The 26,051-nt window shown below is 58.5% G+C and overlaps 2 protein-coding genes across 10 annotated transcripts; both read left to right on the top strand.

Annotated features, from left to right (window-relative positions):
* Positions 1-413: 413 nt before the first annotated feature.
* MIER2 (MIER family member 2) lies at positions 414-15,381 on the top strand. Of its 7 annotated transcripts, none has more exons than XM_064396647.1 (13): positions 414-464; positions 4,314-4,401; positions 5,239-5,387; positions 5,852-5,977; positions 6,613-6,736; positions 7,374-7,483; positions 8,106-8,175; positions 8,941-9,107; positions 9,553-9,634; positions 9,729-9,823; positions 10,607-10,839; positions 11,731-11,867; positions 12,477-15,381. In XM_064396647.1, exons 1-13 carry the CDS (start codon positions 456-458, stop codon positions 12,950-12,952), a joined length of 1,866 nt encoding a protein of 621 aa, XP_064252717.1. In that variant the 5' UTR covers positions 414-455; the 3' UTR covers positions 12,953-15,381. The 7 variants fall into 7 exon arrangements, with proteins under 7 accessions (XP_064252717.1, XP_064252722.1, XP_064252720.1 ...); XM_064396652.1 differs by lacking the exon at positions 414-464 and adding an exon at positions 514-577; XM_064396650.1 differs by lacking the exon at positions 414-464 and adding an exon at positions 776-2,358.
* Positions 15,382-17,574: 2,193 nt separating this feature from the next.
* On the top strand, positions 17,575-21,884 carry PLPP2 (phospholipid phosphatase 2). Of its 3 annotated transcripts, none has more exons than XM_064396664.1 (6): positions 17,575-17,731; positions 19,476-19,627; positions 19,952-20,229; positions 20,396-20,453; positions 20,560-20,736; positions 20,817-21,884. In XM_064396664.1, exons 1-6 carry the CDS (start codon positions 17,680-17,682, stop codon positions 20,952-20,954), a joined length of 855 nt encoding a protein of 284 aa, XP_064252734.1. In that variant the 5' UTR covers positions 17,575-17,679; the 3' UTR covers positions 20,955-21,884. The 3 variants fall into 3 exon arrangements, with proteins under 3 accessions (XP_064252734.1, XP_064252736.1, XP_064252735.1); XM_064396666.1 differs by having other exon boundaries at positions 17,639-17,727; XM_064396665.1 differs by lacking the exon at positions 17,575-17,731 and adding an exon at positions 18,271-18,428.
* The last annotated feature ends 4,167 nt before the right edge of the window (positions 21,885-26,051 follow it).

The raw sequence follows: 26,051 nt of genomic DNA on the forward strand, positions 1-26,051 counted from the left end.
GTCCCTGCGGCCGGGAGGAGCTGGGGACCATCCCTGGGCCGGCCGGGGCACGGGGGAGCGGGACCGGCCCCTCACTACCCGGGGGATTCGTTTCCGTGAGGGGCCGGAGCCGCGGGGCCTCACGGCAGCGGGGCCTCCCTCATAACGGCGGGGCCGGGGCGGTTCCGGCAGCGACCAAACGGCCCGGCCGGTCCCGGGGAGTATTGCTACCGACATCAGCAGCCTCCACTCTCCTCCCTCCTCCCTCCGTGCCGCCCTGCAGGGACATCGCCAGGAGAGACAAAACCCCCAGAGCGCGGCCCCGATCCCGGCCCGGGCCCGGCGCGGCCCCGACTGCGGGCCCCGAGCCGGAGCCCCTCAGACCGCCCCGCGCCCGGCCCCGCCCCCGCGCCCTCAGCCAATCAGCGCCCGCCGCCGCATCCGGGGCCCGCGCCCCCTGCCGCTCGCGCTCGGCCATGGCGGAGGTGAGCGCGGCGCCGCCGCCGGGGTCGCGCCGGGCCCGGGGCCGCTCCGGCCGGCCGGGCTCACCGGGACTCCCGAGCCGCGCCTGCCCGCGCCGCCGTCCTGCGCCAGCGGGGTGATGGGCCGGCGCGGGGCAGCGGGGCAGCGGGGCGGGGGCCCTCGGGCCGGCGAGGCCCTGGGCGGCAGCGGGCCGAGGGGCGGGGGCGGGCCGGGCTGAGGGGCGCCGGGCCGGGCAGGGCGCGGCGGGGCGGTGGCGGCGGGAAGGGGCTCCTGGGCGGGACCCCGCGGCCTGGCCCGCGGCTGAGGGGCCCGGGGGCGGCGGGAGAGGCTGGGCGGAAAGGCCCCGGGGCAGCGCGGAGTGGGAGCCCCGGGGCCACGGCCCCGCAGCGGTTCGGGGTCGCTGGAGCCGGGGCCGGGGTGTGGAGCTCCTGGAAGGGGCTCGCAGAGGCTCTCGGGTGAGAGGCGGCCTGAGCAGCGAGGTCAGGATCCTGGGGATGGCAGAGGGCTGGGGAACGTGTCGGGAATGTTGGTTTGATGGTTCTCGCCACCTTGCCAGGGGCCAGAAGGGAAGGGGGGCCAGGTGGGGACTCCCCACTGCCTCCCCTGTTGGCGTGTTGTGTTTGCCTTGTGCTGAAGTGTTTCTGCCGTCGCTCTGTCGCTCTTGGAGCTGGTGATGCCCCTGCCCATCGAGCCTTGCCGTGTCCCTCAAAGATCCTTGACCTGTGGTAGTCGTTGTTGTGACACATGCACACTTCATTTCTATGGCATGACCCTCTTGGTGGCCACAACATGGGACAGGGCTGCTGGGAAGACTTTGAGGTGTTCTCTGGCAGGATCTCAGATCCACACTGGCTGTGACAGCTTCTTGTCTGAGGCAGGGCTTCTCTTGCAGGGTATTTCAGCATTCTCCATGAGGATGGTGCTCCTGGCCTGTTTGCCCACCCACCGTGCTTTGGCCTTTGGTGGAGCACCAAGGCTGTTGCATTCACTTGTGCCAGAGCGTTCTTTGGGCACGTTTTTGGGTCAGAGTTCTGCCTCAGCACCCTGCACGGCTGTGGCTCAGAGAGGTCTGTCCAGGGGACATCCAAAAACTGTCATTGTCCCTTGGATGAGGTTGTGGAGCATCTCTGCACAGGTGTGGTGGGACCCTGGTCTTCCTGAGCAGTGCAGAAGGTGCTCTGTGTGTTATCTGTTCATTCTTTGGTTTTTCAGAGACACGACTTGCAGGACAAATCTGTTTCCATGCCTGCTGCTTCCCTCTGCTGCAGCTGGGGTTTGTGGAAAATGGCCCCATGGCCAAGGAGTGTGCCCAAGGCAGAGGAAGCAGGGAGGTTTCTCACTGAATCTGAAATATGTGCTAGACTGGCTCAGGAAACTGTTTTAGTTATTGAAGGGTGGCACTGGAAGGGGAAATTTTGGTTTTTCCTCACTTTTTTGCAAGAGTGATTTCAGTCTGGAAGGTTTTCTCAGGGTAGACACAATTGGCCTCAAGCTGGGGGACAACTTTGTCAGGGCAGAGAGCTCAGACTTTGCCTGTGTGTCCCAAATGATGGCTGAGCTTCATTCCATGAGCTCAGAGCCTTGAGTCCACACCTAAGGAGTGCAGGAGTCACCCAGAAATACAAACATGAGAGTCAGTAGTTGACCAACCTCAATGTAACTTCTGAAAGTTACTCCTATGCCCGAGCAGCAGAAACTGACAGGAGGAAAGCAGTGCTGGGGATGGTAAAGTGAAATTAAAGGAATTTAATCTCCTTTTTTTCCCCCCAAGATTAAATGCCACATGGGCATAGGAGCAAATTTCCAGGATCACAGTACACTGGGAGAATAACTGGAGAATAACTCACAGAATCCCTCAGCAGTGGCACCCTGGCCCAGAACTGTTTTCTGATTCTGGTATGTGCCATGCTCTTGCATTTCTGCCTCCTGTGTGATGTTTGAAGTGTCAGGCTGCACCCACCTCACCTTCAGACCAAGCAACTCCACCTCCCGTGGCATTGGTAATCAGGGCAATCAGAAATATTCTGTCATCAGTTGCATTTTTAAGCCAGACCTGCCTTTCTCTTCTGTTCTTTTGACTCTTGTTTCTTTGGTCTTCTGGATCTGTGAGTAACCTGAGGGATTGTTCTGTTCCACATGTGTTCACATGGGGCATGGAATGGGCCATTTGCTTTGGCTGCCACTTGTTTCTTGTTTCCACAGCCCCAGCAGAGCAGTGCTGGTTATTCCATGGTGACTCCATTGCTCTGGTGCTCTGTTACTGCTTTGGAGCACTGAACTCTTGATTAATTATGGAATTGTCACCCTGTTGTAGTGGCCAATCCTCCTCCTTTCAGCACCTGGTTATTAATAGGAGATCTCATTATTCCTGAAGTATTCTTGAGACCTTTTCAAGCCAACCCCATCCATGCCAACAGCTTCAGTCTTTGTTTTCAGAGGCCTTATTGATCCCCAGGCAAGGAGGTGCCATTGCTCTACAGATCAGTGCCTGAGCAAAGTGAGTCCTGCAGGTTGTCCTAGACCTGGAGGGAGTAAGGGTACACCACACCCCTTCCATGAACCATGATTGTTTCTTGGAAGGGTTTCTCCAAGAGGGTTTTGTGCTGGGTCACATTCCAGCAAAGCCCAACAAAGGCACATTGACACTTTCCTGACTTGCAGAGCCATTTCCTGGTGTGACCATCCTCAAAATGGAGTCTGTCCCCTTCTCCTTTCATCATCCCATAACTTCTCCCTTCCCTTTTCATGTGCAGGGTTGCAGGGCTCTGTCTGGAGCCAGAGTGATCTCTGGGGGGGTTATCTTGGGGGATGGGGGACTGGAGGCATCTTCTTGGTTATTATGGAATTTCCAGTCTGCATGTTGGTAGCTGAAGGAACTCAGAACCCACAGTCTGTGGTGGCTTTTTTGGTGAATACTTTGTTGTTAGAGGATAGATTTTAATGTGAATCTGTACTGTGTTTTCTTAAATAAACTGTGAGAGGCTCCCATGGAAGGCTGTAAATGTCCTGCCTCCAACTAAGTGAGGAGTGAGGGTGCACAGCTGAGATTGGTGATGGCTGAGTGTCCTACAGAGATGTCACTGGGGACTCTGGGATTTCCTTCTGCACTCAGGTGCTGTCAGTCACCCACAAGCTTTGGTTGTTTACCTGTTTGCTCCCTGCCTGGGCTGAACCTGATGAACAGCACTTCCAGGCACAGCAGCCTGAGGAGCAGCAGATGTTCTCTCTGGGCTGTTTTCCTCAGCCCATGCTGCTGCCTGAACTTGTGACCGGGCACAAATGCCACCCTGCAGGTGCCTGCTCTGGGGCTCTGCCTCTCCCACCTCTCCTGTGCCACTCCTGCTCCTGCCAGGCTCCTCCTGTGCCTGCTCTGCTGTGTCTTTGCCCCTGGGTGCAGTGAAGCACCAGGGAGAAGCCGGGGTGTTGTGGCTGGCTGCTCTCTGAAGGGTCAGTCCCTAAAAATGCTGTGCTCAGACACAGTGTGTGCGTTTAAAATAACAGCTGAGGGTCCAGATCCTCCTTTTAAGTGAAGATGTAAACCACAAAGGTCTGAGTCTCAAACTGGTGGGGGGATAAGTAGTGAACGGAGGTAAAATAGATGAATGGAGGTAAAATAGATGGAGGTAAAATAGATGGAATGGAAATACATGGACTGAGGGAAGGTGAGGAGGCCAGGAAGAACTGTTCAGTGCCTGGTGAGAGCAGCACAGTTCCCAACGCTGCCCTCTGGGGCTTCGGGCAGCCTTTGCTTTGAGTTTCAATGAATTGCATTTGCTGCTGGGGTGAGGTGGTGGAGGGTGGTGTGTTTTTAAGGAGAGCTGTCTCAGCTGTGTTTTTCTCTCTTCCTGAAGGCCTCAGTTGGCCGCCAGAGCCCCAGGGTGGTTCCATACCCAGCCCGTGGCCTATGTCCTGGAGAGCCCGCCCTTCAGAGTGCTGCAGGTACCTCCAGCTCACTCCCTCTGGCTGCTGGTGTGGTTTCCAGAGGAAACAAAGTGACTGTGATCACTTCCCTGCTCCTTGCAACCCCTCCCCAGCCTGCTGGTTGATTCCCGTGCTGTTTGACAAGAGGAGGAAAGGTTTAAAGATGCCAAAGCTCCTACAGGTGTCCATTTGGCCATTCTTGAGTAAGGGGAGATTACCTTGAGTAAGGGCTGATTACCCTTTCCCCCCATTTTTCCTCACTTTTATTGATGTATCCAAGACCCCTTCCCAGATTTGACAGGATTTATCCTCATTGTGGTCATGGCAGGTAAGGCCCTGGCCAAGGGCACAGGTGCAGTGGCACTGGCAGCAATGCCAGAAAAGCATCTCATGGGGCTGTGGGGAGGGAGAAGGGAGAAAGGGAAATCCATGAAAGTAGGAGATAAAAAGAAGTATTTGGCCATTCTTGAGTAAGGGGTGATGCCAAAGCTCCTGCAGGTGTCCATTTGGCCATTCTTAAGGAGTGATTACCCTAAAAATGCCCCCAGGTGAAAGAGAGGCTGCAGTGTGTGCACACATGTTGTGAGAATCCAGTGAGGAATGAGATACAAATACTCAGAAAAGCTTCTGATTCAGCTTCCAGTCAGCTGTGGGACTCAAATGTGCACAGAACCAGGCTTTGTGCTGATGGAGAGAGTGCTGCCAGTTGTGATCTCTGTTCCCCTCTGTTCTGCCTGATCTCTTCCTCTGGTTTATCATGTCTGCACACACAAGAGGGGATGATCCCTGGCTTTGTTGCATCTCAAGGTGTGGTCCATGGTGGTGCTAGTGTCCAACTCCTTCTGATCCCTGCAGTTGTGTCAATGGGCTCAGCTGATCATCGACTGAACCTGGCAGAGATCCTTTCCCAGAACTATGGTGTGAGGGAAGAAAGGGAGGAAGATGATACTCAGGAGAAGCAGAAATCTCTAGAAGAACTGGAGAAGAGTTTCAGTGCCTCTCAGGTAAAGGCAGCAGGGGAGGGGAAGGGAAATTACCTGGAGGATTTGCTTGTTTGCTGTGTGTGGCCCTGACTGCAGCTGTGGGTGGTCCCACGGAGACCTCAGTGGAACACAAACTGTTCTTGGTGACAGGGAGTGTCTCTTCAGACCAGGCACAAAATTGGTGCAGGGATTTGCTGCTCCCCTTCCTCTGCTTAAACACAGTTGTGCTGTCTGGCATCTTTCACCTGTTTGAAATCTAGAATAAAATATAAAGTTATTTTAAAAATGCCCTAGGCCATATTGCTTTGGGGTGAAAGTTCCTGGCTTTTCCATACTGAGAGGCACAGGTTACAGTGAGTCCCAACAGTGTCACCTGAGGCTGCTCAGAGCCCCCAGAGGAGCTGAGCTGCCCTGATTGCCTCTGCCTGTGTGGTGCTCTTGTGGTTGTTCTCTTCCTGATGCAGCTTTGTCCTCCTCTTGCTCAGAGCAGTGAAATGCCATTTGAGGAGCTGCTGGCACTGTATGGCTATGAGGCATCAGATCCCATCTCGGAGCAGGACAGCGAGAGCAATGACATCACCCCCAACCTCCCCGACATGACTCTGGACAAGGTGAGAGCAGCTCTCTGCCTGCTGTCTGCACGTGGGCTTGAGGTTCCCCCTGTTTCAGAGGGCTTGGAAGGGGCCTGCCTAGTTCTGGTGTCCAGGGGGGAACACCAGAAACACAGTGTGAAGTGCTTAGAGGAGAAAGGGTATCTGTTTCAAAATGTAAAAACTCTGTATGGAGCTGTGGTTACAAAGTATTTGCACATCCATGCTGGTGTGTGAAGAGCCAGGGAAAGTTTCTATCTTCTTTGTATGAAGCCATGGCTCCTCTTGTTCTAGCTCAAGTCTTTAGAAAGTGGAGGTTTTTTTTGGGGTTGGGTTGTTTTTTTTATTTTGTTTCTCCTTCAGGATCTTTGAGGTATTTGCTGTGAGTGGAGCTCTACAGAAGGGGATGCTTGCTCATACTGTCTGGCTTCCATAGGAAGCCACTCATGACACTTGTTAAAGTGCTTCTAGGGAAAATAGTCTGGGTGTGGTGGGAGTGTGAGAGAGAATCTGTCTTTGGACAAGCCGTGGGAGGGTGAAGAGATCTGTGGACGTGGCCACTGCTGGCCAAAAATGCTTTTACTCTAGGCCTCACTCCCCCTCGTATATTTTTTTTAATTTAAAAATATTTTTCACTTTCTTGTTGTTGTTAAAAGGAACAAATAGCGAAGGATTTGCTTTCAGGGGAAGAAGAGGAGGAGACCCAGTCTTCAGCTGACGATCTGACTCCGTCCGTCACGTCCCACGATGCATCGGACTTATTCCCAAACCAGCCTGGCTGTATGTGTCACTAGTTCCTAAGTAGCTGCTGTTCACTTTTACATATGATGTGCAGGGGAGGGTGAGAATGGTTCTCTTAATTTTGTCAGTCTCCTGACATCAGATTTTCCACTTTTCCTCCTAGGGACTGTCTGCATGGCAGAGGCGTTACCGGGCTTTGGGTAGGACAGGACAGAGCGTTGATGAGCAGTGGGATGAGGGGAGAATTTTCTCAGAATACTGAGAGAGTGGGAATTGTTTTGCTGCCTGCTGTAATTGCAGTCTGAAAGATCAGTACCTCATCTGACATCTCTACAAGTGAATAAATTCAGTAGTAGTAATGGAGTGATGTATTGTGGCAGTTCCTAAATGTTGGAATATGTGGGAAGCCAAAGCACGTGACAGGGACTCTGCGTGAAGTGATGTTATTTCTTCTGCTGTCTTGCAATACTAAGGAGTCTGAGCTTCCCCAAGTTGGCCATCCATGTGGCAAGTGTCCAAATTCTTTTACTTAAATGAGAAAATTAAAATACAGGTAAGTTGTCACTGTAGACCATGCTGAAAGGGACTTTAGGACAGAAAATGAAGGGAAGGAGAGGGAACATAAAGGAATAGAATAAAAAATTTGTAACTACAATTCTTTTCCTTTCCCACAAAGCAAACAACTTCCTTGCTGATGAAGACAAAGAGCCATGTTCATCACCATGTGCTTCCTCCATGGCTGAGGACTCAGAGGTGGATTCCATCCCATCCAATGAGTGTAAGAAGGTAAATGACCTGAGTGCATTGGGAAGGGGGAGTCCTGAATTGGAAAAATGCATGACACCAAAGCCCTATGTTATTTTCCCAATTGGCTTCCTGATGCCTTGCATTTTGTGGGTGACACTGGCAGATGTGGGTTACAAGAGGGGTTTTTAATACAATCTTGAAATGATCTTCTATGTCAAATAAGGGAAGTCTGTTGTGCCTTAGTAAATTAAATCTGCAGCCTGTAGCCCTATAAAGGTGAAATGCTGTGCAGTATTCCCAGCAGGATTTACTGAGGGGGAACATCTCTCTAAAGAGAGGAGCAGGCTTCCAAATTCATCCTGGCTGTGAAGGCTGCAGGAGAGCATCTGCACTGCTTTATTTCCAACCTTAACTGCTTGCCATAGGTCCCTTACATTGAAACTATGTAAATGCTGAAGGTCCCCACAGTATCATCTGGTTGGTAGTAAATCTTCTTAGTTAGCCTATAAAATAGTCAGGGTTCACTAGAACCAATAGTGACAGAGGGGGCTACCAGTAAATAAATCAGCCTTGTAGTGGTGTAGTCCCTAAATCATGAAGTACAGCCTGCGTGGAGCATTTCCCATTGCAGTTTTCTCACCTCTCTGTCGTGGGATTTCAGGAGATCATGGTTGGACCTCAGTACCAGGCCACTGTTCCCATCCTCCGTTTAAACAGGCACAGGCAAAAAGGTAAGGCAGCTCTTCTTTGTGCCTGGTTTGGGGGAAGGGCTGCTGGCAGGGGTTCTGATGGGATCTGGATCTCCAGCCCTGCTCTGGATCTCCTGGCTTGGCAGCTTTCAGTGCTGACAATCAGATTTACTGGCTGAAATGAGCCTGAGTTAATAGGGATGGGATCACAGGGACTGAATGGTGAAGCTCATTGAGAACTGGGTTGGTGTGACAGGTTTGCAGGAGGGGGTCTCGGAGAAGGAACACCCATCTGGGGATGCTCTGATTTATTCTGACATCTTCCTTAAGTAGTGAGTTATGTCATTCAGTGCTCCCTGGAGGTGATCTGTTTCTGATTTTGGGATGTCTGCAGAGCAGACAGAGGTGCCTTGGTTTGCAGATTGTGTCCAATAATGAGTGCAGTATGAGTGCCAGCTTGTGGAGCTTCTGGACAAGAAAGCTAAAACAGTCTTTATTTGCCAGGATTAATTAATCAAAACAGCAATCTTTGAGAATATGATAACAAAAACTTTGTCAGCCAACCTTTCTGAAACAATGGAAGCAAGCTGAGCCTGTGCCAAAGGCCCTAAAAGAGATATAAAGAGCTTATCTGCCTCCAAAATCAGGAGGGAACATGCAGTGCCTTGAGGGATGTTTGTCATCTCTCTAGTGCTGAGCTGGAACACCAAGCAAAGATCTCCTCCCTCCTCTGTCTCCCCCATGCATGTCCGTGCAGACCACTTCTCAAAAAGCAGCAGAATTCTCTGTTTGATTATCTTATTTCAGTGCTTTTTCTGTTAGCCTATGAGAATGAAGATCAGCTGCTTTGGGACCCCAACATCCTCCCTGAGAGGGAGGTGGAAGAGTTCCTGTACCGCGCCGTGAAGCGCCAGTGGGACGAGCTGTCCAGCAGCAGCCTGCCAGAGGGAGAGGTGGTCAAGGACAACGAGCAGGTGAGCCCAGGGCCTCCTGCAGCCCACACAGAGCCAGGTGGTGCTGGCCCAACAGTGCCACGTTCCCTACAGAGGGGAGAGTGAGGTCAAACTCCAGTGATCCTGGTGGATAAGTGAGGGTGTGTGCCCAGCTGCGCCCTGGGGAGGTTGGTTGCCCTCCCATTGGGAAGACTGGGAAAGTCAGCAGATCAACCATTTCAGAGCAGCTGTGTTTACTTCGGGCTAGCCTGGTTAGATTCTGGTGGGGTTGCATCTGTTGAGTGCCAGGGTTTGTAATCCAATGCCTTGAAAAGTGGGGTGATCTCTGCTGGTGATCAAGCTGGGGTTAGCAGCAAGGTGGCTGCTGGGAAATGGAAGTTTTATGGGACAAATGTGAGTCAGGAGCAGGCTGGTTTGTGGTGTGTTGCTCAGGTATGTGCTGTGAGTGATTTCCTTCTGTTTCCAGGCTTTGTATGAGCTGGTGAAATGCAACTTCAATGCAGAAGAGGCACTGCGGAGGTTACGGTTCAACGTGAAGGTTATCAGAGGTGAGGACCCCCCTCTTATTTGGGTTCATCAAGGCACATGAAAAACTCTTTCCACATTCTGCACATCTCCCCCAACTCTTTCTTTCTGCTGCAGATGAGCTTTGTGCCTGGAGCGAGGAAGAATGTAGAAATTTTGAACATGGCTTTAGGGTCCATGGGAAAAACTTTCACCTTATCCAAGCCAACAAGGTAAGGCTGCTCCCCCAGGTGAGGAGCAGGGGAAGCAGGAAGGTGCTTGGGCACCACAGGTGTGCTTTGGGCCTCGGCTGACACAGGGAGTTCAGGATGGCCGAGTTCCAATCCCAGGCTTTGTGTTGACTCATGCCAGCAGGTGATGGGCTGTTCACTGCCCTGCTCTGCCTTATTTTCCAGGTGGGAGAAGTCACAAACACCACTGACCTGCATGAGTGATGTCAGTTAATTACTGATTAGCCCTTTCTGGAGTCTCAAAAGTTCTTTCCAAACTCTCAGCCCTTGCAGTACTTCTGTGAATGAGTGAGTTGAGCATGTGGATGTTTCGTAAAGTCCCCTGGGGTCCTCTAGAATGGCAGATGCTGTTGTAGGGAGAGCTGGGCCCCGGGACATGCTGCTGTGCTGGGAGTTGGCAGAACCAGAGAGTCCAGTTCTACCACTGGTTAATTGTAGGCATGTTGACGCTGGCCAGTGCCAATGGATGCAGGTTTGCTCTCTCTGCTAAGTGTGCTGCTGCTGGAAGCACAGGAAAGTCCTGCACGAGTGTGTGTGGCCCACAGGGGTCTGTGACAACAGCTGTGTGCTGTGGGGAGTTCTTTCTCTGGCCACCTCGGAAACCTCAGTACGTGCTTCTGTTCTGCAGCAATGTGTCCATAGCAATGTAAATCACTGTAATGCACTTCGAATTTTCTGTGCTGGTTAAATGGGAAGAATAGCTCCTTGCTCCAGGAGATGCACCTGGGTGGGGGTGGCTGTCCTGACTGGGCTGTTTCTCCTCAGGTCCGCACGCGGTCGGTGGGCGAGTGCGTGGAGTATTACTACATGTGGAAAAAATCAGAGCGTTATGACTACTTCACTCAGCAGACTCGTCTAGGAAGGAAGAAGTACGTCCTCCACCCTGGAGCCACGTGCGTGGAATATTCTCACACTAAAATTAGTAATATTAACCTCCCAGTGAAGATTCCTGCTGCAAAGCACCTCCGCTTAACAGACTGCGCTTTCTTCTCCAGAAGGTTTCTGGGGTGGGAGGATGGAGGGATGCACGGGGTGTTCTCAGAGCACAGGCACTCAGTTGGTGTGGGGAGGGAAGATAAAAGAACTGTGGACTTTCTCGTCCTTTTCTGTGTGTTAAAAGTAGTTTTGTTTCAGACAAACACATCCACAAAAGGCTGGGGACAGGGATTCAGAGCTGACTTCGGTGAAAGAACTCAGTTTGATGAGGTTTTGGGAAGGGAGCTTTATAAATTCAAAGATGTGCTTATTTCTGGTGGTTTGGAACCTGAATTAATTTCCCTTTGAGGCAAATTCTTCCCTTTGAAATGTATGCTAATTACAGAAGGTACTTTTCAAAATACACCTTTTCAAAAAGGTTGAAACGGAAATCTCTTAATAGGTCAAAATGAAATATTGAAGCTGAATCAATTAAAAACATCAGATGAAGGCTTAGGTTTTTTTTAAATTCTGATGCAAGACAAGAAAATGCCTGAAATCTTAAATCTTCCCAGGATGGGAAAATATCTTCTCATCACTTGCTCTTTGCTGGCACACTGGGGACCCACCGCAGTCATTCCATGAAACTGGGTGTTCCCTGGGTGTTTTTTCCATGTATTTATTTCCCTTTGGAACAGGCTGAAGCTCACAGAACTGGGGGCAGAGCTCTTTAGGAAGCTGGAGAGCCCATTTTGGTTTGTCATGGGCTGGTCTTGGCCACACTGTTACCTGAGATCACCTCCTCAGGGCAGAGTAAACCAGGCTCTGCAGAGCAGGGAGGGATGGACATTCATTTTAGGTGTCTCTACAGTCCCATTGCTTTATTTTTGATGGGTTTTAATCCCAGTCAACCTTTCTCCTGCCTGCATCTCTCTGCTCAGCAGGTGGTGGCAAGGCTCTCTGTTTCCTCACAGGGATTTCACTGACAATGACCTGGATGGGGTTGAAGTGGAAAACACGAATCGTTCTCGGAGCTCCCCACCAATTCCCTCTGCAGCTGGCTGCCTGGATGCTCACTTTGGTCAAGATCAGATAGCAATTGAGAGCACAGGTAATTCCTTTTTGTCTGTCTGCCATGGGGTTCTGGTGTCAGCAGGAGTCTTGTCTGTCTCTGCATTGACCAGAGGTGACTGTAAAACTGTTGTTCTGTGTTGGGATGGAGGGGTGGCCTGGGTTACTCCCAAAACAAAAGGATTATGCACTGGGCACCTGAAGGAGGTGCTTCCAAAGCACTGACACAGGCAGCTCCTCCAGAGGCTGGGTTAAGGCCCCAGAAGTCAGGTGCAAGCTGCTTTCACAGAGCTGGCTGTGAGAAGATCTGCAGGAGGCCCCACATGGCTTCATTCCCTCACTGTCCTGCTGCAGATGAAGGCTTTGTGTGGGCAGCTCCCAGGGGTTGTTGGCACGAGGGGATAGGATTTAGGGTTTGGCTTATCTCACAGCGTGTCTGTGAGGTTTCCTTTAATTTCCATAGAAACACTGATGGCCTCCCATCTGCTGTGGGCATCTTGCCTTCCCTCTCTAGGGGCTGCCAGGGGATCTTGGTTGCTGTAACAAAGAAACACTTGTGCCATCTAACAAATACTTTTGGGATTAGGTGACACTGTGGACTCACTGTGGCTTTCTCTCCTTGTCCCCCTCTCTGTCCCCACCTGAGCAGAGCCCCTGAGTGTGGAGAGCACAGCCTGCAGCCTGGGCAGCATCAGCGAGTCGGGGCAGGGCTACGAGTGCAGCACCCCCTCGGAGACAAACTGCTCCTTCGACCCCTCGGAGGAGACGCCCGCGGGCGCTGTGCCCGTGCCCTGCCCTCGCCACACTGCCACCCCCTCTGAGCCCGAGCTCTTCGCCCTGCCTCCCGCGGGACCAGGGCTGCCAGAGAAGCAGGAGACGTTGCAGAACTCTGGTGAGACAATAACCATGGACCTCGCTCTCCCTGCAGACATTAACGAGGGGCTGCCCTTAATTGCTGGCCCTGTGGATTTGGACAGAGAGCCCGAGGCCGTGGTGGCCCCCGCGCAAGTGTCCTTATCGGTCACAGATTTCGGTCTCATTGGCATCGGAGATGTAAATACTTTCCTGACTGCTCATCAGGCTTGCCCAGCACCTGTGGCTCGGTCAGAGCCTCTGTCACAGTGAAAGTCTCCAGTCACAAATTTGTCACAGACCCAGCAAGGACTTTGACCTGACTGAGTGAAATTCTGGAACTTCCGCTGTCCTGTAGGGACAGTTTGGAGCTGTTGGTCGGAATCCGTCTTTCCATCCTCCTTGATCCAAGGCTACAGTGAAACCAAACACCTTTCTGCTCCGGTGTATCCTGACACAGTTGTGCAAAGTGGTGGCTGGCTTTCCTGGGTGGGGAGGTCCCTCACCCCCCTCCTGGCTGACCATGTGTCACCCCGGGTGATGCCAGTCCGCTCAGAGAGTCCCTGCCTCGGCACAGGGGACGTGTCCCTTGGCCCCAGCAGGACAGTCTGAGGGCAGAGGTGCTTTGAGAAGAGGGATGTGTCACCATCATGGTGAGGGTGCAGGCTGGGGGTCTGAGAGCCCGGGAGGGCTGCAGGGCAGTTCCCTGCAGAGACGGGCACGGCGATGCCAAGGGAGGCTGACCCTTCCTCCACGGGCAGCGTGCTGCAGTGGGAGCCACTCACCCTGTCCTCCTCCCAGCAGCCATGGGTCATGACAGGCAGGCACACAGCTGCTCGTGGGATGGAAGCACTGCTGTGAGCAGTGAGTAAGGGGGTCATGCTGCTGACAAGTGCTTTGGATATGCTGGAGTGGGGGAAAGTAATCTGGGACATCTCCTGTCACCTGTGCACAGCCCCTGGGACCACAGCAGGCTCAGGGAAGGGTGTCCTGGCTGGCAGGGTCACCTTGAGTCCTGCCTGGGACACTATCCCAGGCTTCAGAGAGGAATGGGACAAGCTGGCCCTTAAGGACCATGTCATGGGACAGTAGTTGGGCTCTCATGCCAGGAGCACTGGCAGCAGCCACGTGTTCCTTTCTCTCCAGCAGCTCAAGGTGGGATGTGGCCCTTGGGCAGAAGTGTCAGGTTTTGGAAAGGGATGCTGTGTGTGCAGCAGCATGGTGTGCACTTGAGTCCTTCTCACTTCCCCTGCAGTGCTGGGCCAGGGAGAATTTCTGTGGGGAGTAACAGGAGGTTCTAGACTCAGAGTGATGCTGGCCAAGAGCTTGGTGCTGCTGCTGGCAGGGGATGACCTCATCTTCTCTGGGCTGAAGTGCCAGAGGGATAATGCAGGTGAAAGCATCTGTAACTTCCCAGTTTGTTCCAACAGTTTGTCAGCAGAGGGAGGAGGTTGCTTAGCTCCCAGGGTGCCTGGGATATGGGTGCTAGCACAGTGCCAGGCAGGGGAGCGCAGCATCCCTGGGCTTCCCTGCCCTCCCTGTGTCACAAAACAGGCTGAGAGGAAGGTGTGTCGTTTCTGCCATGTTCAGGAAGGTGCCAGGTGCTGTGCAGAGCCACAGGAGCCTGTCCTTGGCTGTGCTGGAGTCCAAAGCTGCTTCTCTTCCCAGGTGTGTGGCAGGTGTGGGGTTGGCCACTGGCTCAGTGTGTTCTCATTCCCCTTTCCCATGCAGGGAGTGCTCTCCCCTCACCTGCTGGGCAAGGCTCTGCTGCAGACAGAGCTGTGTTTCCTCCAGCTGTGTTCTGCAGCTGGGAAGGGGCTGGGGTTGAGGGTTTTGTAGGGTAGGGTCCTTGGGGCTGTGATGTGCACTTGGCAGGTACCTAAAGCCAGCAGCCTGCATCCTCCCTTTACCTGGCTCTGGGAAGTTGTGCCCAGCCCTGCAGCAGGAGCACAGAGACAGCATCAAACAGCCCCGTGGGGTGTCAGGATTAGACCTTGTCTCATCTCCTAAGCCCCAGGTCTGGTCTGTGTGCTTTAGCAGGGGTTTGCTTCGGCCCCCAGCTCTGTGCTGGGAGTGCTGAGCCCCAGGCAGGTGCAGCTGCTCCTGGCTGCTGGGAACAGAGAGCAAACACGAGTGCCTGCTCCGTAGTGGAACTGCCCAGGCTGAGATTCCCCTTTTGTGGGGTGAGAGGAAGCTCCTTGGCTGAAGGGAGAGGAGGAGGCAGGGTGAGAGCACAGGCAGCCCTCCCAGGGAGGGCCAGGCCTTGGCATCTCCTCCATCGGCTGAGAACATTCTTATTTTCCTGAAACCATTTTTTCTTTTGGTTTATTTCAAGCCCTAGTGAAAGGAGAGGGGAGCTGGCTGAGGCAGAAATCTCTTTATGTCCTTCAGTGTTGTTTACAGATTTGCATGGGGTCTTTCAACATGAGTGCAGCGCTTTTTCCACATAACTTTGAGGGAGAGGAGTGAGAAAGGCTGGGACAGGGAGGGGGAGTCACTGGGGGAGGAGGTTTGGTTCTGGTTTTTTGGGTTTTTTTTGTTGTTGGGGTTTTCTTTTTCCTTCTTACAAAGCACATTCACTTTGAGCCGCTCCCCATGCTGGACTCTTTCCTCCCTTGCCCCCCAGCCCTACACTGTGAAGTGACACTGCCTTGAAGACCCCTCACCGTTATTTATTTAATTAAAACCTAATTTGAAAGTGAGACAGAAGTCTGTCTTCTTTTTAGAGGCCAAGATGCAACAGTTCAGTGCATAATGATGGTGAAACAAGAACAGGGGTCCCTGCCTCTGCTGTCTGATCCCCTCCTGCTCCCCACCAGTGCTCTCCTCCAGGCAGGGCAGCATTCCCTGTGCCAGGGATGCCATCCCAGCCTTGGAGGAGACCCAGAGTTTTTCCCTTCCCGTGCTGCAGCTGGAGGGAGCTGTTTGTTCCTCTCACAGGTGCCCCAAATCCTCTAAAACCCTGGCAGCCTGTGCCAGGTCTGGGGCATTGAGAGGCAGGGCTGCATCCAAACTTCAACCAGAAAAAGCTCCTGGAGGCAAGAGGAGTGTTCCTGCTGCAACTGCACTGTGTTTCCCCACCCCACAGTCTCTGTTCCATCAGAGACTCCTTAAATTCTCTTCTCCTCCTTGTGCCTGGCTCTGCCTGTCCCGGGGCCCTGGGGTCTCCAGCTCAGCAGCCCCCAGCTCTGCCCGGAGAGGTTGGTACCAGGGTGGGCACAGCCCAGGGCAGGCGGGACGGGAGCGGCTTCCCCCCTTTCCTCGAGGCTCTGACGAGCAGCGGGAGCCGCGGGGGTGCTTGGAGCCTTCGGTGGGACCGCGGTGCCTCTCCTCCATGGCATCCATGGCATGGTTTCAGTTCAGGAAACCGAGCGGCAGGACCAGATCCCCTGGGCTCTAAAGAGCCCCGGGGCAAGGTCCGGGCCGGATTCCGCAGCTCCGGGGCAGGCTCCCGGCTGGATTCTGCAGTCCCGGGGCTCCGGGGCCGGGTCCGTGCTGGATTCCGGGCCGGGCTCCGCCGGCCCCGGCGGCAGCGGCGGCGCTCGGGCGGCAGAGGGCGACACAGCGCCGCGCCCGGAGCCGCCCGCGCCCCCCGGGCCGGGCCGGGCCGGGCAGGGCCGGGCCGGGCTGGGCTGGGCTGGGCTGGGCCGGGCTGGGCTGGGCCGTGCCGTGCTGGGCCGTGCCGGGCTGGGCCGTGCTGGGCTGGGCCGGGCCGTGCTGGGCTGGGCTGGGCTGGGCTGGGCTGGCACCCCCCGGAGGCCCCCGGGCAAAGTCGTGCTGGGCCGTGCGGAGCTTCCTCTACGCGTCCGTGCCGTGTCCCCGGAGCCCCACGCTGTCACATCCGTGTCCCCACGGCGGCCCGGCCCGGAGCCCTCCCACAGGCAGGACTGCTGGAGGCTCTGCTGAGGAGGGGCTGATCAGCGGTGAGAGAGCGTTTTAATCTTCACATCGACTGCACGACACAGCCTGGGCATCCCCCCAGCTCTCCTGCCTCGGGGCTCTCCGTTGTTCGGTTGGGGTCTGCAGGCAGCGTGTGCGGGGCACATCCTGCCCCAGCGGTGTGCCAGGGCCCCCGTGGCACCGGAGGGCAGGAGGAAGCTGCACCGGGGCACATCAGGGCCGGGGAAAGCTGGCCCGTGGTTCTGTCCCCTCTCCTGAAACTCCCGAGAGTGCTTCCAGCTGTCTCGGCTTCCCACAAACAGCCTTGACATTCTGCTCAGGCTGCGCTTCAGTCACCGCAGTTATCAGCCATGGGTGGTTTCTGTGTTATTTGTTTCCTTCCCGACATCCGGCCTGGAGCAAACAGCCGGGATGCGACTGTCCCTGCTCCCACCGGGAACTGCTGAGGGACCTGTGCTCCTGTCCCCATTCTGGTTTCAGCGTGTCCCCAAACCCAGCGGGAAGCACCGGGATGTCGGAGGCTCAGGAAATACAGCCCAGTGTCTCGGGGTAAATCAGCTCCTGGCTCAGCCTGTGTGCTCACACCGGCGTCTGGACGTCCCTGCTTCCCTCGAGAGCCCATCTTGCCACCGAGCCAGCCTCACGTCTGCACAAACCACGGCAGCCAGCACATTTCAGGGCCACAACTTTCCTTTTTGCCCCTTTTTTCCTCCTCGGGACATAGGCCCGAGGCGGGTGGGACTCGGGCGGCTCCCGAAGCGGCCTCGCTCGCTTTCTTCTCCCCCTTCCCCTTGGCGCAGGCACGGGCGGGGCGGGCACCGGGGGGCTCGGGAGGGCCGGAGCCGCGGACGCCGGCACGGAGCCGGAGGAAGCGGCGGGGGGCGAGCGGGGTCGGGGTCCGGAGGGGTCCCGAGGGGTCCCGGCCCCGCCGCGCCCCGCACCTGCCCCGGCGCCGCCGCTGCCGCCCCGCCCCGGCCCTGGGCGGGGGCACCGGGCCCGCTCCGCCCCGCCCCGCCCGGACTTTACCTCCCGGCCGGGCCCGCGCCGTTCCGGGCCATGTGAGCCGCGGGGCCGGGCCGCGGGGCCGCACCGGCTGCGGGATGGAGCGCAGGAAGGTCTTCGTGGCGCTCGACGTGCTGTGCCTGGCGGTCGGTGAGGGCTCCGTGCCGGCGGCCCCGCCGCGTCCCCGCGTGCCGCCGGTGCCGCCGGTGCCCCCGGTGGGGCTGGGCTGGGGGCGGCTCCGCGGCAGGCACCGCGGCTCCGCGACCCCGCCGGGCTGGGGCAGCGTGGCCGGCACCTGCCCGGCCGATCTCCGGGGCTCCGGGCCTCCGCCGGGAGCCACCGGCTCCTGCCCCAGCCCTCCCGGGCTCGTCGGGGGTCCCGGTTCTCGGGGCTGTTCCCTTTCCGGGAACGGTCCCGCGGGGGGTGGGAGCCGGTCTGTGGCTGGCCGGGAGGGTCGCTCGGCTCGGGCGGCACCGGGACGGTTCCGCCGCCGCCCTGGCCGCCTGCCCGCCGCCGAGCCCGGCGCTCCGCGGGACGGAGCGGGGCCGGTGGGCTCGGAGCACCCCTTCTGGGACCCCCTCTGCCCCCACAGTGCGGGGAAATGTTTCTAAAACTGCCGCAAGGAAGTAACGAATTAAGACGGACTAAAAATAAAGGCCCGGATCGGGATCGCGGCCGGAGCTTCCCCGGCGGCGGGGCGGGGGAGAGGCCGGGTCCCGGTGCCGCTCGGAGCGCCTTTCCCTCCCGCGGGCCGGTGCTTTATATTTTTAGGGGAGCTTTTTTTGGAGGATGAAATTATCCAGAAAGAAAATTGGTGTCTAATTTGAGCTGAAAATGGACGTCTGAGGTGTGCGGGGAGGAGGGAGCGGGGCCGGTTCCCTGCCCGCGGCGGGGGCGGCGGGGCAGCCCCCGGGGCTCGCTCGGTGGGCGCGGGAGGCGCGGGACCCCCGGGGCGGGCACGGGCGGGGACAAAGGTGCGGGCTCCCGGGAGACGGAGGAACGAGGAGAGGCGGAAACCGCCGGGAAAGGCGGAACTGGGAGAGGAGCCCGGCCTAAGGTGGCCTGCGGGGAGGGGGGGCCGCTTCCCTGGGGAGCGTCCTGGAAGCCGTCCTTGGCCCTTCCTGAGCAGGGATGGAGCAGGAGCAGGGGCCCCGTTCCAGCGGGGGGCTGGCACGGCTGCTGTGCGGCGCAGAGACCCCAAAACCCCTCTGGATCTCGGGGACAGTGCTGGGTGAGCTCGCAGCTGCCCGTGGCCGGGGCTGCAGCGTGCTGGGTGGAAAAGCCTCCTTGTCCAGGCTGCCCAGGCAGCACAGCCTCTCCCCAGAGCCCCCAGGAGCCCGGGGGAGAGGAGAGGCTGACAGGGGCTGTGGGAGGATGAGGGGGGCAAGCCGAGTGCACTGGAGTCCTGTTGTGCCTGGACTGGGTCGTGTACAGCATCTCCTCCTGGAGCTGCTGTGAGGGCTCTGCTGGGACCATCTGGGAGCCCTTCCCTGCTGTAAAACAGGTTTAAAAGACGCCTGTGCTCGTTAATTTTATCAGCCCTGTCTTCCTAGGCTGGGCAGTGTGAGAAGAGGGCACAGGCCCTCCCTTGCCCCTGCAGTGCCTGGGAGGAGCGGGGCAGCCCGAGGGGCTCTGTGGGTGCCCGTTTGTGGCTGTCTCCTGTGGTATCTGGGTGCTGCAGGCATCTGTGAGCTCTGATAGGGCCCTATCGCTCTCAGGGCAGTGCTCTGCTGGGTTCAGGTCCTCCTGCCCTGGGTACAGGTGGCTCAGGGCTTCATCCTTGGGGGGATCCCTCCCTGGCATCGGGGAGCAGAGACTTAGGGGTGAGTGCTGTGTGCTGGTGTGGAGCCTGCTGGCTGCTGTCCCCAGTCCTCACCCTCTCTGTGCCTTGCAGCGTCTCTGCCCTTCATCATCCTCACGCTGGTGAACTCCCCCTACAAGCGAGGCTTCTACTGCAACGATGACTCCATCCGCTACCCCTACAAGGCAGACACCATCACCCACGGCCTCATGGCCGGGGTCACCATCAGCTGCACTGTTTTCATTGTAAGGAGCTGCCACCCCCTCTCCTCCAGGACAGGGCCATGCTGACGTGTTGTAGCTGGAAGCTGGGGCCCAGCACAGCCACCTCCAGAGCCCTGGGAGGGCAGCAACACCCTCAGCTTGAGCCCTGCTCTGCCTGGGGGCAGAGCTCCCACTGGAGTGGGGAGAGCCACATCCCATGGGGCTGGCTCCCTGCAGGGAGGGGGAGAGGGCCCGTGGGCTCCTGTGGATGCCAGGGGCTCCTGTGCCACAGAGCCAGAGCATCCTGCACCCCTGGGGAGCTGCTCAGTCACCCCCAGCCCTCACCTCTTCCCCTGCTCTCTGCAGATCTCATCGGGGGAGGCCTACCTGGTCTACACCGAGCGTCTCTACTCCAAGTCAGAATTCAACAATTACCTGGCTGCCCTCTACAAGGTGGTTGGGACCTTTCTCTTCGGGGGGGCCATCAGCCAGTCCCTGACTGACCTGGCCAAGTACATGATCGGCCGACTCCGGCCAAACTTCCTGGCTGTCTGCAACCCTGACTGGTCCAAGGTGAACTGCTCCATCTATGTGCAGCTGGAGAACGTCTGCCAGGGAGAGAGCAGGAATGTCACCGAGTCCAGGTGAGCCACGTGCCACAGGATGTGTCTGTTCCACCTGCCCAGTGGCAGCCCCAGATGGGTATTGAGGCTCTCCTGTTGCAGGGCACAGCCTGTGGGGTGGGTAGGGGTCTTGTGGGGACTAGCTGGGGGCTCGCTCATGGCCTGACCCTTTCTTTTTGCCCCACAGACTGTCCTTCTACTCGGGACACTCTTCCTTTGGGATGTACTGCATGATGTTCCTGGCGGTGAGTGCCGTGCCAGATCCCCCACGGCTCCCCTGCCCCCAGCACCCCGTCCTGGGCTGGCTGCTGACCCCTGCCCTGGCTCATTCCTCCCTTCCTTGCCCCCCAGCTCTACGTGCAGGCCCGCCTGGTGGGGAAGTGGGCCCGGCTGCTGCGTCCCACCATCCAGTTCCTCCTCATCGCCTTCGCCATCTTCGTGGGCTACACGCGGGTGTCCGACTACAAGCACCACTGGAGCGACGTGCTGGTGGGGCTGCTGCAGGGCGCTCTCATCGCCGTCCTCATCGTGAGTGTCCCCTCTGCAGCCTGCAGCTCTGCTGGGCTCCTGCTTGGCCTGACACGGGCCTCCCCAACCTTCCCTTCCAGGTCCACTACGTCTCCGACTTCTTCAAGCAGCGTCCCCCGCGGCAGCGCGAGGAGAAGGACCCGGAGCGCAAGCCCAGCCTGCCCCTCACCCTCAGCGACCCCGACCACAATCACTACAGCTACCGGGGTGCCCCGTGAGCCCGGGTGCAGCCCTGCCCCTCGCCGTGCTCCGGGGACAGCTGGCTCTGTACTGACCGTGGGCTCTGGTGCCTCTGGCTGACACTGGCTGACAGCCCTGCCTGTCCCGCTCCCGCGGTGCCGCGGCGCCTGGCTCCCCGTGCCCGTGGTGCTGCCGCTGCCTGGTGATGCCAGCGCCCTGCCCGTGGGGAGGGGATGTCCTCCCCCACCGTGTCCTCCCCCCCTGTTTGTCCGAGTCACGCCCCAAGGCTGCCGTCCCAGCCCTTCGTGCGAGGGAGGGAGGGGAGGGCGGCACGTGGGGGTGGATTTATTGGGCTGGCAGAGCACACTGAGCCAAGAGCAAGCTCCTTGGGAAGGCTGAGGCTGCCTGGGCCGAGTGTGTGTTGTCCCTGTCAAATTATCCAGCCATACAAGTACAAATCCTCACAGGCGCAGAGGGAGCAGGACAGCTTCTGGGCTGGCTAGAGTGTTTTGGAAAGGATTAAAGCAATCCAGAGCTCTTCTCTGCTCCATTGATTACCTTTAAGAGCAGTCCTGCCCGCCAGCAGCTGCTGTGAGCAAAAGGTGCCTGGGCAGGCTCTTCTCTGGCTGTGCCCAGCTCTGCAGTGCTGGGAGCCAGAGCTGTTTGCCCCCTGCCTGCTTCATGCCTGCCTTGGGCACGGGGCTGCTGCTCCAGCCTTTGTCCCTCCTGCAGCTTCAGCTGATGCTTTAGGGTGTGTGGCGGGGCTAGGGAGACATTTTCTGTGGTAAAGGAAAATAAATGGGGATGTGGAGCTGTCCAAATGTCCTGGGAAAGTGGGGGCAATGGGTACAGAGCAGTCCCATCACTGACACGTGGCTGCCTCCAGCACTGGAGTGCTGTGGGTCTCTTTTTAAAATACATGCATTTTCATTACGATGTTGTTTTTAAATTAGATCATCCTTAAAGAATGTCTGTGTCAGGCCTGTTCTCTTTTTTCATGGATGCTCCTGGCCTAGGAGTGGATGGGCTTAAGTGTTTGGGGTTTCCTTTTCCTAGAGAAAGGTGTCTGAAGCCCCTCAGCTGTGGGTGGGGGCTGTCAGGGCTAAGCCACTCTCCCAGGTGCACTGGGAAAGGTGGGCTGGGCCTCGAGCCAGGTGCTCCTTGCCTGTGAGGTGTCACACTCACAGGGTTGTGCTTTGAGCTGCAGGAGAGCCATCCCAGCCAGGTCCATCCTTTGCCCTGATCCAGGAGCCTCCTGCACTCCCCAGCTCTGCAGGGCTCCCTGCAGCCCTGCTCTGCGAGGGAGGAGGGAGAGCAGGGAGAGGCTCTTGGAAAAAGTGACGCTGTGTGCCTGCAGCTCCCTTGGCTGCCCTGCAGCTGAGCAGGGGGAAGGCAGGGAGGGAGCTGGGAGCTCTGGAACTGCTGACCTGTGTCCCTCTGCTGCCCTGGGGACAGGTGACAGGGCCAGGCTGGGGAGCCTGGGGGCACAGAGCCCCCTGACTGCTGGGAAGAAAGGAGGGACACTGGGAGGCAGCACCCTGGCAGCCTGAGGGTCCCCCCAGTCCCTTTGGGGGTGGGATGGGCAGTGCCAGGGTCAGCTCTTGCCCACGCTGGGTGAGTGCAGCTCCTCTGTCCTGCTGGGAAGAGCAGGGAGCCCCGGGCTGGCTGCGTGGTGTTGATGTGCTTGTGCAGTGTGGGTGACTCCAGTCTAGACAAGCCCTGATCAAAAACAACCTCCCTGTGTGGAGGGAACTCCCTTTCCCTGACGCTACTTTTCTGTTTTCCACTAGAGTTTTCTTCCCACAATCACTTCCCTGCGCCCCCAGCAGGGTCCTTCCCCCATCCCAGCCCTCCAGGCTGGTTGTTTAATATGTGTTGGTGTAAAACAAAGCTGGAGGAAGTGCCAGGGCAGGGCAGCTCTGCCGCAGGGTTTGCAAACAAAGCTCTGCAGAGGCTCGGCAGCTCCTGGAGCCGAGCAGCGAGGCACAGCCCAGGTTTGGGAGCTGCCTGCTTGATTTTCCTTTGGCTGCTGCGGTGCCCAGCAACTGCCCCAGTTCCTGGCACTGCCTCGACAGCTCCTCTGCACAGCCAGGAACGTGCCTGCTCCCTTCCCTGGAGATCTGATTGCGCCCCTTGGATGCATCTCTGGAAAAACCAGCCAGGCCACAATGCTGCAGTGTGTGGCTCCGAAGGGCAGGGCTGGCTGTGCGTGTTGGGAGCTTGGCTGCTGCATCCCCCGGCTCACAGCTGTGCCCTGCTGCAGGATGGGCTGAGACCTGACCAAGCTCGTGCCATGCCAAGCCACATGGAAGCTGCAGGAGCTCCCAAGCCATGTCCAGGCACAGCAGCCTGCTCCAGGTGTGCTCCTGGCCCGTCTCTGCAGGGACAGGGGTGCTGGCAAGGGGCTGCCTGCGCTGGCTCAGCCCCAGGGGTGCCAGCAGAGCACCTGGAGAAGGCAAAGCAGGTCCCTTGTGTGCTGTGAAGTTTGGGATCCATCCTAGAGCTGGTGGGTGCTGCTGCAGCTTCCAGCTGGACCCGGCTGCCTGGAGGGTCTGAGCCCCTGGAGAGGCCGGGCTGGGCTCCTGAGAGGCTGACACTGCTGCTGGGAGCTGAGCAGAGGGCAAGCAGGCTCCAGGGCTGGGATGAGGCCTGCGTGCCTCTTCCTTGGTTCAAGGCTTGAGCTTGCACCTTGCTGGATGGCTCAGGGCTGGTGAGAGCTCTGTCCATCCTGTTGGGCGAGTCCCAGGAAGCCCCTCTGGTGCTGAGGGTGACTCCAGGCCCCGGGCAGCGTGCTGACTCGTGACTGCAGTGTCCACCCTGCTCAGGGGTGACTCAGGAGCTGGGGATGCAGCCCTGCTGCTGCTGGGGCAGATTTTGCTGCGGGCTGAAGCCAAGCAGCGTTGGGCTGCGAGGCACGGCCGGGACCTGATGAGAGCCGTCCTGTTCCCCGGCGTCAGCAGCCCGGCGCACCGAGCACTCTGCCAGCACGCCTCCCTTCCAAAATAAGCTGCTTCTGGCAGCACACAGCCAGGATCTGGCTCGCAGCCCTGCTCCAGAGGGGGCCTGGAGCTGCCTCCCCCAACCTGTGCCTCCTGGCTGCTTCCAACCGTGCCACGCAGCATCCTCCCTCCCTTCTCCCTGGCACCTGGGACTCGTGCCGACTCCACGGGCTTGGGTTGCCCCGGCCCCATCCCCGAGCTCCTCCTCGCTCTTGGCTCCTTTCCGCGGCTGAGCGGGGCAAGGGGCGGGCGAAGGGGCCGAGCTGCTCTCGGTGCCGGCAGCAGCTTCCAGGAGCGGGCAGCGGCCCTGCCAGGAAGGATGTTACTCATCCCCCAAACATCCCCTTCCCTGGACGGCAGCCACGGGAGATGCTGCGGCCAGATGCGCCCGCGGCTCCGGGGCCTGAGGTGGCCCCGGCTCGGGGATGTGCTGGGGGACACCGATGCCATGGCACCGTCGGCTGGCAGGCTGGCAGCCCTGCCCGAGGGCAGCCCTGCCCGAGGGCCTTTCCCCCGAGCGCGGCGGGCTCAGGGAGGCGCTGGCTGCCGGACCAGGACGGGCGGAGGGGACAGCGCTGGCCCGCGGGGGCTGCGGGGGCTCTGCGAGGCGGGGACACCGGGGACGGAGACCGGGCTGGGGTCTCGGAGCGGCCCCGGGGGTCACCGGCCGGGAGCGGGCACTGTCCCGTCCCGCCGGGGCGGCAGGGGGCAGCAGGAGCCCGGCGGAGCCGCCGAGCCGAGCCCCGGTGCCCCGGGCGGAGGAGCCCCGGTGCCCAGGGTGGAGCAGCCCCCGGTGCCCCGGGCGGAGGAGCCCCCGGTAGCCCTGCAGGAGCAGCCCCCGGTGCCCCGGGTGGAGCAGCCCCCGGTCCCGGTCCCGGTAGCGCCGCCGCCCAAGCTCCGGTGTCCCCCCCGCTGCCCGGCCCGTTCCGTCCTGCCGGGACCCTGCGTGGAGCCAGATGCTCCCTCCAGCCTCTCTTCTCCTCCTCCTCCTCCTCCTCCTCCTCTGATCCCCCCAGCGCTGCCTCCCCCATCCCCTCAATCGGCGTTTCCGCTGAAATGTGCCTTTTCCACGGATTTCTTTGATCTCGCTAAGGGAAGAAGGGAGCTATAGAAGAAATTAAATCGGCGCAGGAGGAGGAAAGGGGAGAGGAAAGCACTCTCGGGGGAGGCTGTGAAATGTCACCTCTTTCTCACCAGAGCACCAGGCAAGCAAGAACCTGTCCTGGCCCGTGCCTGTCCCGGGTCAGCGGCGCTTGGCGCTGCCGGGGATGCCCCTGGGCAGGGCAGGGGCTGGGTTGGCACCGCTGGACAGGAGCCCCGGCCCCGCCGGAGCCGCGCTGGCATGCGGGGAGCTGGCAGGCGAGCCCGGAGAAGCAGCCAGAGGGTAGAGCAGCAGTTTTGTTTTCTGCCGCTTGCCAGGGTCCGCGCAGAGCGGCGGCGCTGCCAGGGACGCGCTCTCGGGAAGAGCCTGGCTGCCGAGCCCGGGCCCTGCGGGTGCCTGGCTCTCCCCCACCGGCCTGGCTCCTGCCCAGGGGCGGCTCTGAGGGCTCAGGAGGCTGCTCTGGGTCCTTTTCTGCCAAAGCTGAGCCTCCCCCGGCCCTGTGCCCGTGCCGGGAGGCACAGCCGTGGTGATGGATGGCCTGGTACCGGGATGGCATGCAGGGACTGCTGGTGGGGACAGCGGAGGTGGCAGTGACAGGATTTTCCTCATCAGTGCCGGAATGGCTTTTCCCCACCCCTGCCAACATCCTGCAGCCAGTGGGGACAGCCCAGCCCGTCCCTAGTCCCCAGTCCTGGTCCCTTGTCCCCAGTCCTGGTCCTTAGTCCCAAATCCTAGTCCTTAGTCCCCAATCCTGGTCCCTCATCCCCAATCCTGGTCCTTTGTCCCCAATCCTGGGTCCCTGAGGCTCCCCAGCACGGCGCAGTGTGGGGCTGCTGCAGGGGCTGTCCCCGGGGCAGATCCTGCCAGGATCCTGCCAGGGCCCTCGCTGGGGTCCCTGCTCTCTCCCAGCCAGCCCCTCACGTGTCTTGGCCCCTCAGCCCCATGGTGTAACGCTGGGAAGCAGAAGGGCAGGGGGGACAGGATTCCCAGGCTGGGAGAGAGGTTTAGAGCAGAGATGATGCCTCAGTCCAGCT

The sequence above is a fragment of the Passer domesticus genome, chromosome 21 (genome assembly GCF_036417665.1).
Source record: "Passer domesticus isolate bPasDom1 chromosome 21, bPasDom1.hap1, whole genome shotgun sequence".
NCBI lineage: Eukaryota > Metazoa > Chordata > Aves > Passeriformes > Passeridae > Passer > Passer domesticus.